This window comes from Macrotis lagotis, chromosome 7 (genome assembly GCF_037893015.1).
Source record: "Macrotis lagotis isolate mMagLag1 chromosome 7, bilby.v1.9.chrom.fasta, whole genome shotgun sequence".
Classification (NCBI taxonomy): Eukaryota; Metazoa; Chordata; class Mammalia; order Peramelemorphia; family Peramelidae; genus Macrotis; species Macrotis lagotis.
In genome coordinates this window covers 13,896,279-13,910,055 of record NC_133664.1, presented here as the reverse complement: position 1 = coordinate 13,910,055, position 13,777 = coordinate 13,896,279, and the positions used below count along the sequence as shown (strand labels likewise).

Below are 13,777 nucleotides of genomic sequence, written 5' to 3'. Positions count from 1 at the left end.
TCCATGCACAGGTCATACAAAGGATGGAACGGTAGACTGAGAGTTAGAAGGACCTCAGTGACCTCATTTACAGATGGGGAAATTGAAGCTCCGAAAAGTGAAGTTACTTGTTGGGAAGAACCCAATGGTAAGTGTTTGAACCCAGGTCTGCTTGAATCCCTCTAGGGCTAGCTAAGGGAATAGGAAAAAAAAGATCTGATGAAATACCAACCAAGTGTATGAAAAACGTAAACAAAATTCTTCCTCTTCCATCCAGGATGACAAGGAAAGGGCTTCCCATCTGGAAACACATGATGGGCACTTCGGTTTGGGCACTTTCCCCAGTCTCTTTCCTCTGTCCACATGGTCCAGTTATACACATAAGAATCTGGAGATGAGGCAGTGCCTACACACAGAAAAGAACGGGTCAAAATCCACATGGGAGGGGGAGAATGGAGGGAGATGGGAGCTGACAGTAGGGTCCCCCCACCCCCATTCCATTATAAATATAGAAGGGCAGTTGAAAACCTATAATTCCGGCTGGGCTCAGGCTAATTACCTAATGTGGCACTTATCTACTGATTGGTTCTCAAATCACCAGCCCATTCAAATCCAACTGATGGTTTTTTCATGAGAAGTTTTGTTTAAAAAAAAAATCACAAGGACTCTTTTGCATGTATGAAATTACTGACAGGAGCCTGGTTTGAGAACTAGTTAGTTGAGCTAGACTTGAAATCCAGACAGTGGAGCAAAAGCAGGCTCACAATGGCCCCTGCTGCATTCTTCCTTGCCCATCTTCCGAGATCATTATCCCACTAAAAATACCAAATGGCCGAGCTCTCCTCTGACTTCCAACTCAGAGCCCGATCCAGTGGCCGGGCCTCATTAGCCAGAAGACTTAAGTCTATTTATAAAACTAAATGAATAATGAGGGCCCCTAAATGTGGGCTAATTAAGTCGCACATCTAATTGTGGAGATTGTAAGCAAAGACTCTCATCTTGAAGAATAGAGCCATCTCTTAGGACCCGGGCCTAATTGGGACATGGTCACGGATTATTCTTTATTGTTGTTTTTATCAAAGAGTAGTAAAAAGGATATTTTTCTATTTTTCAATGGTTCTCTTAAATCTTAAATTCTATATTCAAGGCTTTTCTACTCCACATTCTTGACATCAATGAATAGCCAGTTATTTTCAGTTAATATAATCTCTTCTTGAAATATGTTACTTAGAAGCAATAAACTATGTGGTGCCATTGTGCTTATTGGTTGTTTTGGGGTTTTTTTTTTTAAAAGAGAGAAGAATCTTAGGAAATTCCAAACACTTTTCAACAACAACCAGTCTGGGTTTTCATTTCGAGAAGGGGAAAAATTCACTGGAATGGACAAAGTCGGAGTGAGGTACTAGAAAGAATGGAATTCCCAAACTGGTCCTGCCAATTTCCTTTTTTTGCAAGCTTTCTTTGATTAACTAAAGAAGTTGATTAATTATACCCTGGTTTAGGGAATATGTCATCTTAACAGCATCACTTAAGAAGATTCCTTTTTCTGTATTGATGCTAACACGCAAAAAAGAAGTAGTTTTGAGTCTGAAAGACGTCTTCAATGGAGCCCTGTCTCTGACACGTCCTAGACTGGCTGGGTGACCCCCGGGCAAGCCACTTAACCTCTCGGGGCCCCCACGCAACCCTCTAAGACTATAAGTTAGAGACAGTTGCTGACCTACAGCAGGGCAGAAATTTTCCATCCCAGGCTCTCCCACGAGGATAAAAATCACAGGTTCAGACCAGAAATTCTTATTCTATTTTATAAATGTTCTTTGATTAAATAGGTTCATTAATTAGATCTGTATTTTACCAGCTATCTATTCTAGTATTACTACTAGTATTTTTATTGTTACTCCTACTCTGATTATAACTACTACTATTATTAGTAGTAGTTATTCTGATATTATTATTACCACCCATAATCTTATTATAATATTAATTCAATTATTACTATTATTATTCCTCTAATTATTATACTACCATTATTATTACTACTATTCTGATGATTCTGATGTAACAACTATTATTATGATGAATTATAATATTATAATATGTGAATATTATTCTGATGATTATAATCACTAGTCCTACTATTATTGCTACTATTACTGATTATTTTGACGATGACAATTTTTATGACTACTCCTCTGATTATTACAACCACTCTCTTCTGATTAGTATAATAATAATTATTATTATGATTACTAATATTCTGGTGATTAAAATCCCTACTCCTATTATTATTACTACTACTAATTATTTTAGTTATTACTATTATGATTGCCATTCTGATAAGTGTAACTTACTACTGATTATTTAGACAATTTTTATGACTACCCCTCTGATTATTACAACCACTCTTCTGATTATTAAAACTTTTATTATTATTATTATTATTACAATTTTGATTATTATAATCACTACCGCTATTATTACTACTACTGATTATTTTGGCAATGACTATTATTATTACTACCACTCTTCTGATTATTATAGCTATCATTATTATTACTATTACTACTACTACTATTCTGATGATTAAAATCCCTACTCCTAACTATTTTATTACCGCTATTAATTATTTTAACTATTACTATTATTACCATGCTGATGACTATAACGTGCTACTACTGATTATTTTGATGATGACAATTTTTATTACTATGACTCTGATTATTGCAGCTACTCTTCTGAGGGTTATAACTACTATTATTGTTGCTACTATTCTGATTATTATAACCGCCACTCCTACTATTTTTACTGATTATTTTAACTACGACCATCATTATTGCTCCTCCTCTGATTACTACAACTACTCTTTGGACTATTATCACCATTATTACTACTCTGATTGCTGTGATCACCCCTCCTGCTATTACGACTACTATTGATTATTTTAACTATTGCTATTATTATTACCACCCTGGTGATGATAACGGTCCGTTATTATTACTACAGCGCATTATTGGAACTGTCGCTACGATCATGTTTATTATGAGACTGCAGCACCGTTGTTATTATTATTATTATTATTGGTAGTCTAACAATAGTAACTGGGCTCATCCCATTTGCCATGAAAGACAACAGATTCGAGGCGGTAAGCGAGTTGATTTAAATAATCTGAAAATGACACAAATGTCAGGAGCCCTAACTGGTGTAGGCACATAGTAGGTGCTAAAGTTATGGAAATGAAAATCATTGGACCCATCTGTCAAATTGTCTGCTTTCTGAATAGGCCAAAGAGCTCAGCGTCCCAGCACAAAAAGCCTGTTGAGAACCAGTCTGGAGAGTTCCACTTGAGCTTCAGGAAAAGCCTTTATCTGACAATGCGGCCTTTGTGAGACGGTTCTGCTCACCCAGATCCCTCTTAGAGGAACACTCTCCCTGCCTCTGTCTCTCTGTGATCTCTCTGTCTCTCTCTGTCTGTCTCTGTCTCTCTGTCCCTCTCTCTGTCTCTCTGTCTCTCTCTCTCTCTTCAAAAGAGGAAACTAGATGGGGCCAAGCGGGCATCCCACTGTCACTTAGTTGGGGAATGGTTAGCTGTGCATTCCAGCCCCAAACTGCAAATCTCTCCAAATCTCCAAGGCTGAGATAGTTTGATTTTTTTCCCCCAGGGGCCACCCTCACTTAGTAGTTGGATGAAGTTAGGATGGCTGGGAGAGTGCCATTCTGTTGGAATTTAGGGCTGGGAAAAGCTTAGAGATGAAATATGCAAGTAGAGGAGGGACCTGAAGAGCCCCTGGCCCAACCTCGTCTTTTACAGAGAGGGAGGCTGGTTCTGGGCAGAGCCCGGGGGGGACAAAGAACCGCCTTTCACCTTTAGGCCCTGGGTAACCTTGTGATTCCTAGTAAACCTTCACTGGTCTCAGTTTTCTCACCTGTAAAAACTGAGGCCCCTTCCAGCTCTAAAGCTAATCCCTGAGGCCAAGGGGTAGAGCCAAAATTTGAACCCAGATCTTGTGACTACAGAGTTAGGGCTCTTTCTGAGGTGGACACCTCTTACCATTCTTGCAGCTCCGGTCGTAGATGATGTTGCCACTCTCGTCTTCCTTTTGACATCTGGGGAACACCAGGCTCACGACAAAGGTGATACTGGATCCCACCAAGGCTGGGGAGTCACTAGTCAGGATGGCCCGCACCTGTCCTCCTGAGGAAGGAAAAGAAAGTGTGGAAAGTTTGAGGGTGCTGGCCCAACACGACCTGGTCCTTTCCTCTGGGAGTGATCCCATAATGTTCAATGTGAGGCTAGGGAATGGATTACTTAGGGGGAACCTGCAAATGAGAGCACTCCATATCCCAAGGTAGGGGAGCATCTCTTTGTCCTTGCTAGTCTCAGGGAGTCAGGGGCTCTGTGGGGTAACATGGTCTGATTGGAATCACTCAGCCAGCACATGGCAGAGGAGAGACTGGAACCTAGGGCTTTTGGACTTCTTGGCAGATGGCTTCTGTGCCATCTGCATTTCAACTCATTGTTTATTATAAACTCCACACATCTTTACCATTGCTTGGAGAATTCATCAGTTGAGAAGTTTCAGACCAGGGTTTCCTTTTGCCATCCACATGAACTAGGTCACTTCTGGGAAACCCTTGGGGGTAAAGGGATAGGGACTGTCTGAAGCCACCCTCCTACTGTTCAGCCTTTGGGCACAGTCTCTTCTCCATTTACTCCCAGAACTGTCGGTTTGCAAAACTGACTTTCCAGAGATCATCCCTCATAGTGGTGGTAGGGGCTTGGGGGGGGAGAGGGTTTGGTGGAGGATCTCCAAAGAAAGAACTCAAGAGCTGGGGCTTAGACAATTGGCTTCTTTTTAACTAAAGCAAGCTATGATTTCTGAGGGGATTTACAAAATATTATAAAATAAGAATAACAGTTATTATTTTTGCTGAGGAAAAAGCAAAGTCTTGCAAAATCCAAATAATATTGCTATGCAATTACAGTTCTGGCATGGAAAATGACAACAATCATATTATAAACATTTATAAAATTATAATTTTTTATAATTATAATTTAATTATAAATTTGCTGAAGAGAAAGCAAAGTTCTGCAAAATTCAGGTAATACTGGTATTAATAACAAGTCTGTTATATGCAAAATAGTATTTCTGTTATTAATATTATTCTTATCAACCAGCATTATTACTCTGGCTATTGCTATTATTAAGTAGAAATCAATGTCCTGAAAAATACTATATAGAATGACACCTCTGTCATTGGGAAAGTAAATATTTTGTTATTAATGACGATGTCATCATCATCATTATTATTATTAAGCAAAAGGCAAAGTCCTACAAAATCCAGGTAATATTGGCATGTAATTTCAGCTCACTCATGCAAAATGACAATAATATATGATAGTATATGAAAATATATACAATTATAAAATTATTGTCTTTGCTGCGGAGAAAGCAATGTCCTGCGAAACTCAATGTCCCATGATGACAGGTCTGTTAAGTGCAAAAGAGTATTACCGTTATTAATATTATTCATATCAACCAGCATTATTAGCATTAATATTACTATTATTAAGCAGAAAGTAACACCCTGCAAAATTCCGGTAACACTGTAGATAATTACAGCTCTGTCATAGGCAAAGTAATATTTTATTATTATTATTATTATTATTAATAATAATACCACTATTGAACAAAAAGGAAAGTCCTGCAAAATTCAGAAATATTGGCATGTACGATCATGCAAAAAGACCACAATAATATTATATAAAATTATTATTTTTGCTGAGGAGAAAGCAATGTCCTGCAAAACTCAGATAATACTGGTATGGGATTACAGGTCTGTTTTATGGAAAATAGTCTTTCTGTTATTAGTATTATTAAGATCAACCAGAGTGATTAGTATTAATGTTATAATTATTAAACAGAAAGCAACATCAAACAAAGAAGTATGCAATACTATTTGTCATAGGCAAATTAATATTTTATTATTAAGAACAATGTTTATTATTACTACTTTTGAGTAAAAATCAGTTCTGCAAAATCCAGGTGATATTGCAAACTGACAACAATCACATTATATAAAATTATAATTTTTTGAGGACAATTGAGGGAATTGAGCAAAATTGAGAGACTATTGGTATGGGATTACAGGTCTGCTTTATGCAAAATAGTATTTCTGTTATTAATATTATTACTATCACCTGGCATTATTAGTATTAATGTTATTATTAAACAGAAAGCAACATCTTACAAAATTCAGGTAATACTATGTGCAATGATACCTGTTATGAGCAAAGCTATATTTTGTTATTAATAACAATGCTATTATTATTATTACTACTACTACTATTGAGCAAAAAGGAACGTCCTGTAAAATATAGGCGATGTTGGCATGTACTTATAGCCATATCATATAAAAAATAATGCTATACTATTACATCATATTTTAATGTCTTTTATTACATTGCACAATGATATTTGCTATGTTTGCTAAGCAGATAATAAAGCAGATAATTTGCAAAATCCAAACAATAATGGTAGGTAATTACAGTTATGTCTTGTGCAAAATAGCAACAATAATATTATATAATATTACGTTATACTGCTTTTTGTTAATGTGTTCTGTTGCATTAGAGAATAATGATATTTCATATTTTTTTTCTAAGTAGAAAGCAAAGTCCTGCAAAACCCAGGTGATGCTAGCATTTAATTTCAGTTCTGTCATATGCCAGATGATATTTATTTTTCCTATTAAGCCGAAAACAAAGTCCTGCAAAATTCAGGTGATGTTAGCATTTTATTATGACTGTACCATGGGCAAAATAAGAATTGATTCTAGTATGATCGTTGTGGCTGCTATTGTTACTGAACAGGAAGCCAAGCCCTGTAAAACCCAGGCAATACTGGTCTGTAATCACGTCTCAGCCATACTGAAAATAACCATAAGAAAGATGATCTAATACAGTAGGGTATAATATAGCGGAACGGCCCACCCTATCCTATCGGCTATCGTTTCTGCTGAGCACGATGCAAAGTCTGGCAAAATCCAGGTAATACTGAAATGTGATTACAGCTTTCATATGCAAAGCAATATTTTATTAGATCCCAATTATCATCATTATTATTGTGATCATTATTGCTGAACAGAAAACATGTCCTGCGAAATCCGGCTACTACGGGTACGTGACTATGACTGTCACATGCAAAATAACAGTAATAATACAATATCATTTTGTATCATATTATATTACATTATAATAACAGCTATTATGTTTCTGAGCGGAAAGCCTGTAAGCTCTGGCTACTACTGGTCAGTGATTATAGTTCCGTCACACACACAAAAGCCATTTGGGTGACCATAGCAGCAGCAAAACCAGAACACACAAACTTCTTTTTATTTTCCTGGAACCTGTGGGTGTGGTGGTCTCCTCATTACCTTTCCAGCAGTTTTTCCACCGGGGGTCCCCGTCTTTCCAGACAGGGTAGAGGTTTTCATTCCATGAGTTCTGGTCAGGAGACCAGCCGTGGAGTGGTTCCTGGTGACCATGGCCAGGGGCAGCAGCTCCTCGGTGGCCCACCACATCTCGGAATCCTAAAATACGATAGGGAAGAACAGAGGAGGCCGTTGGTCTCCATCCCACCTCTAGGGTCCACAAAGGAAATTCTTATATGAATATAAGACACATTGAAAACCACTTTTGCCTTTTCTGTAAAGAATAGATTCACCCATGGATGACCTGGATTATCAGGCAAATAGAGGAATAATAGTTTACTATTACTTAAGTCAATTAATCAGTCAATAAGAGTTATGCAGTGACTCGCTGGGTTCCAAACACTGTGCTAGACTCTGGGGAGAAGATAAAATAAAAATGAACTCCTCCTTGCCTTTCTAGGAGATTCCATTTTATAGCTAACTATTGCTCATATTTTTAGATTTGAAAAGCATTTTGCAACTATTATATCATTTGGTCTCACAACAATAGGAATTTCCAAATAAGGAAATTAAGGCAGGCAAGAAGTTGAGTGATTTGCCCATCTGGAAAAGGTCCGAGGAGGATTTGAGCTCAGGTCTTCCTGATTCCAGGTCCAGCACCATGGTATCCCCAAGACACTAAAGTATGTATTGAATTAGATTACAAAAAGAAACTGAGGCATAACTGACATGGTCAGAGAATATGCCTTTATCTGCTGCCCTGGTATGCCTTCTACAGGCAGATCTTCCTGGAGCAGCTACCAGTTGCTTTGACATAGCCCCAAGTCATGAGGATGGGGAGAGGAAATCCAAAGGAGTTGCTGGGAGAGTACGTCCTTCAGCATGGGGCCTCACCCAGATTCACACTCTATGGGAGGGACCCTGTCTGGTAGCTCATTATTCTTCTGATTACCTGTAGTATGATAAATAATTTCAAGGAGAAAGACTAAGGACTGAGGAGATCAGGACAGGCTTCCTATTGAAATGACCCTTGGGTGAGGTCTTTGAGGAAAAAGAAAAGGATTCTCAGGGGTAGAAGAAAGGACAGACTTAGGCATGGACCCATCCTGTGCAAAGGGAGAGAAGGAAGATGGAGCAACATATGGGTGAACCAGCAAGAAGGCCAATATGGCTAATCATAGGGTGTTTGAAAGGGGAGTGAAAGGAGCCTGAAGGCAGAGGTAGAGTCAGGTCCTGAAGGACTTGAGATGACCAAAAGAGACAGATTTTATTCTAGGCTAATAGGGAACTACAGCAGTTTAGTGAGTCGGGGAGTGTCACTGACCAACCCGCATTCGAAGAGTCATTACTAAACAATCTAGTTATCTGTCCTATACCAAATAGAGCCAGGGTGGAAATCTTTTTAAAAATTAAAAAAAAAACCAAGCAGAATCTGTTTAAATCCATTAGATTCCACAGACAATTAGTGACTGCCTAGCAAGTGTGCCAGCAGGTCTGACCCTCCAGGGGCCTACAGTTTGTAGGGATCTGACTCTTGGGAAAGGGACCGTGGTCGGGGAAACTGCTGATGTTTGTAAAAGAAAAAACATTTTTTGCTAGTTGTTTTGTTTCTGAATTATACACTTAGAAATTATTCTTCACAAAAACCCGCTCTCAGAAACGATGAGTTGAAAAGAAATGGCAATGATTGAGAAGGACCTGTACAAATCCTGCGCTGCAACCAGCAAGGAGAGGTTGGTGTAATGAAAAGCATGGATTTGGGCTCAAAGGAGCTTAGTTCAAATTGTCTCTGTGGGTTATGATAATAATAGTTCGCACTTCTGGTTAATATCATGATAATGAACAGTGTGCATCTAATGATATATGACCGTAATATATAGCATGTGGTATATAATAGAGACAATATACCATACAGATCTAATGATATATAATACATAGCATAGAGAATAATGGTTAGCACTTAGCCTACTATGTGCTAGGTAGCACGCTTGGGACTTTGCCATGATCGTTTCATTAGAGCTTCACAACAACCCTGGGAGGGTGGCCCTTTTATGATCTCCATTTTACATTTGCGGAAACTGAGGCAGACAAAGAGTAAGGGTCCCACAACTAGTAAGTGTCCGAGGTTGGATTTGAATTCAAGTCTCACTACTTCCAGGCCAGTTTGCTAGCCACTGGGCCAGCCACTTGGGCTGGGGGACAGCTTCATAAAAAGGTTTGGTTTGGTCCTCTTGGACAGCTGGCGTAGTGACAGTAGGCAGAGCACTGGTCTTGGAATCAGGAGAACAGGAATTTAAATCCAACCTCGGGCACTTACTAGCTGTGTGACCTTGGGCAAGTCACTTCACCCTGACTGCCTCAACCAGGGCCATCTCCAGTCAATCCTGGCCAATGGCCCCAGATGGCTCTGGAGGAGAAAATGAGGCTGATGACTTAGTACAGCTCCCCGCCCCCCCCCCCCCCCCCATTCAAGTGCTTCTCCTAGCATCACCTCCCTGACGTCATGGTCTTCAAGAATGAAGGACAGAGCAGCCAGGTGGCGCAGTGGATAGAGGACTGGCCCTGGAGTCAGGAGGACCTGAGTTCAAATCCAGCCTCAGACACTTCATAATTACCTAGTCGTGTGGCCTTGGGCAAGTCATTTAACCCTATTTGCCTTGCAAAAACCTAAAAAAAAAAGAATGAAGAACAAACTTTGTTCCTTTCCTCTTAAGTCTCCCTTACCTTGGGCCCAAAGAATAAAAATTAAATTGAAGCATTCAGCTGCCATAACCAGCGTATTTGAAAGTGTATACCTTCTTCCTCTGACAGCTAGGTGGTGTAGCAGTGGATAAAGTCTGGTGTCAATAAAGCTTGAGTTCAAATTCAGGTTCATGTCACTAGCTATGTGACCCTGGGCAAGTCACTGGAACTCTGTCTGATTCAGTTCCCTCATCTGTAAAATGAACTGCAGAAGGACATGGCAAACCACTCCAGTATCTTTGCCAAGAAAACCCCAAATGGGCCTAATGGAGAGTCCAAAATGACTGAACAACAACACCTTGGTCCCTCCTTGTGGTCCCCACTGCTCCAGAGGAGGAAATTCCATTTCCTTATCAGGCCACTGGGACGGAGCTTGTCCATTAGATTGTATTTTGATGGATGGATTCCGAGAGGACTGCAAGGGGCTTAATAGGAGCCAGGAGGGGCGTTGGAGGTGATGCGGGTGAGTCCTCTCATTTGACAGTGGAGAAGACTGAAGCTCAGAGAGCTTCAATGCAGCTCCCTTGGGGGCTTAGCCAGGAAGTAGTGAAGAAGAGCTTTGAATCCAGGGCCTTGGACTTCAGATTCTTGACTTTCCATTGTCCATATGGACATATTCGTATGGACATGCCCGTATGAAGTATTCCATTTCCATCATAGCCTGTATTGTTCTGAGTTTTTCACTAGCTTGTGACCCTGGGCAAGTCACTTAACCCTAGTTTGCCTCAGTTTCCTCATCTGTAAAATGAGGTGAATTGCACCTACCTCCCAGGGTTGTGAGGATCACATGATACAATAATTTTAAAGAGCATAGCATAGTACCTAAAGCATAATAGGCACTGTATAAATGTTAGCTATTATTTTGTTATTATTAAAGGCAGAGTCTGAAGCCAGGCTTTTTTTTTTTAGGTTTTTGCAAGGCAATGAGGTTAAGTGACTTGCCCAAGGCCACGCAGCTAGGTCATTATTAAGTGTCTGAGGTCGGATTTGAACTCGGTACTCCTGACTCCAGGGCTGGTGCTCTATCCACTGCACCACCTAGCCGCCCCAGAAGCCAGGCTTTTTGATGACAAGTGTACCCTAAGAATGAGATACAAAGGTTTAAAGGGCTGGTGAAGCCTCCCAAAGGGTCTCTGCCTACTTGTCATTCTCTGGGACGCTGCTTCTCTGCCCACCCCTCAACAAACACCTCAACTCCAGATTTCATCCATCTCAGATCTCAAGCCAGCAAGTCCCAGAGTCATCCCCAGGCCAGGTCTAGTTCCAGCAGACAAGTAGAAAGACTGGGGAGAGCATCCCCTGCCCACGCCCAGGGAAGGACTGTGCCCGCCCATCCCTTTCTCAGTCTCACACTCTGGGTTATGGCTCCAGGGGCAGCTTCGCCCCCACCAGGCCCCAGCTCATCCCTGGGGCTGGGGCTGGGGCCCACCTGGAGCTCTGTAGCCTAGCTAGAAGCATTGAGCTCCTCCCTGCTAGGATCAGGCAGGCTCAGACATCTGCCTTCCTTGCCCACCCCACCCATCCCTAGCCCCAGAAGCCGCCCCACACACAAGAAAGGGGCTTTCATGGCTCAGGAGACCATGGGAACTCAGCGGGACTGGTCTGATCTCCTCCCTCCCTCATCATCACTTCCCAGAACCTCATCTGCTCTCCACTCTTCTGTCATAGGACTGCCAGTCTTGGAGGACATTTGGCCTTCATTTTTGAAGACCATGGCATCTCCTGGTCTAGAGCTGAAAGGAATTTTCATTCAAGCCTCTCTTTTTTACAAATGGGGAAACTGAGGCCCCCAAAGGCTGATTTTCCTAAGGATATGTAGGTAGTGAGTGACAGAGCTGACAGCTTGAAGCCAGTCCTTTAATTTCCAATCCATATTCCTTGTTTAAGTGAAGGCTTCTGGGGTGAGAATCATGGAAAGGAGAGGAGCCCATCTACAGGGTCTGTGGCACAAAGTCTGAATGCGCCTCCAGAACCTCTCCTCTGAGTGAGAGCAGATTGAGGACACAGATGAGCTGGGGTGCTAGGATCATCCTGGCCCATTTGGGAAACAGTATTTTTGGTGGGAGGCTCTTGATCTCCGAACTACTGACCAGGACCTGCTCAAAGGAACCACAGATTGTAGACGGGAGCCTTCTCTTCTTAATTGTTGTTCTGGCCTCTCTATTTGTAGCTTTTTTGCATTTATATGTAGTGTCTCCCTTTCAGAATGGAAGCTGCTAGAAGGGAGGATCATCCAATTCAAATGCTCATTTTACAGATGAAGAAACTGAGGTTTCTGGTGATGACATAGGTTGCCTATGGTGACAGGCCCCTGTCTCCAAGCCCAATGCTTACCCCTCCAAGGCTGACCACCAGCTAGTCCCTTTCATTGGCTCCCTTGCCACCAATGGAAAAACAGCTCAAAGGGCATCCTCGGGGTGGGGGTGGGGGCATCTTCCTAGAGCAACCTATCAATTAACCAGCCCTTCCAAAGTCCCTCCTGTGTTCCCGACAGTATGTTAGGAGTCAGGGATGTGATTCCTGCCTTCAGGGAGCTCAGGCTAGAACGGGGAGATGAATCAGAGCCCTTAGAACATTCGTTCCCTCAAGCACAAATTGGAAATGATTATGCTGCAAGCCTCTCTGCTCCAATGAGGCAGAGAATGAGAAGCTCCGACCCAGGAAAGCCCTGAGCCCCCCCTGGGGGAACTCGGGCCCTGGCCCCTCCAAGAGGCTCCCCCCACCCAGCCCCCCAGCCCTCCCAAGATCCTGGGAAGCAAATGGAGAAATGGAAAGAACCACTCACTTTTAGCAGCACTGAAGGAGATGGCCAGGAGAAGAAGTCCCAGAAGGGAGCCCAGGCCTGCCATAGGGGCTGTGCACCTCTTGCCAAGCTCCAGCCACTTGGGGAGAGCTGCAGGGAGACTCTCCTGGCCCCAGCCCAGGGCCAGCTCCTCCTCTCAATTAAAGAGGGCCTGGGGCACATCATGTGATGGGGCTAAGCCTGATCTGGTGTCTCCAGCCCCTAGACCTCGTGCTTCTGAGTCACACATGGGACGGGATGGGGCCTTTACTTCTTGAGGGCCTGAACTGCCCAGTAAAAAAGTTGAAATCTTCAGCTGCTCAAAGCCTGGTTGGCAGACACTCAGTTTTCCATCCTTTTTCCAAGGGCACATGGGACAGCTCAAAGAGAGCAGGACCACGGAGGATCAGGGTTCAGATTCTGGCTTCTTATGACTTGTATAACTTGGAGCAAGTCGCTCAGCTTTTCTGGGCCTCGGTTTCCTCATCTGTCAAATGAAAGGCTTATTCCATATGGCCTCTCTAGCTGTAAATCTTTGATCCATTTTAGAGAGAGGAATTTTCATGGCAGAAGGCTTTCACTTATTTTTAAAGCATTTTCCATCTGCTGAATTTGTCTGCACCCAGTCTCAGGAAAACCAGGTAGTACAATGGTTAGAGCCCTGGGACACTCCTCTTCCTGGGTTAAAATCTGGCCTCAGACACTTACTAGCTGTATGACTCTGGCCAAGTCATAGAACCCTATCTGCCTCAGTTTCCCCATGTGTAAAATGGTCTGGAAAAGGAAATGGCAAACCACTGCAGTATCTTTGCCAAGAAAACCCCAGAGAGGGTCCTGAAGAGT

At 41.9% G+C, this 13,777-nt stretch overlaps 1 protein-coding gene across 1 annotated transcript in view; it reads right to left on the bottom strand.

Moving 5' to 3' along the window:
• Positions 1-13,086, bottom strand: part of GPNMB (glycoprotein nmb) — a 32,697-nt gene extending 19,611 nt beyond the window's left edge. Inside the window, exons 1-4 of the mRNA XM_074195466.1 lie at positions 12,938-13,086; positions 7,414-7,569; positions 4,028-4,171; positions 212-385 (exon numbers count right to left, since the gene is read on the bottom strand). Of these exons, the coding sequence (XP_074051567.1) occupies positions 212-385; positions 4,028-4,171; positions 7,414-7,569; positions 12,938-13,001 (538 nt within the window). The 5' untranslated portion in view covers positions 13,002-13,086. The remainder of the gene's footprint in view (positions 1-211; positions 386-4,027; positions 4,172-7,413; positions 7,570-12,937) is intronic.
• Between the last annotated feature and the right edge of the window lie 691 nt (positions 13,087-13,777).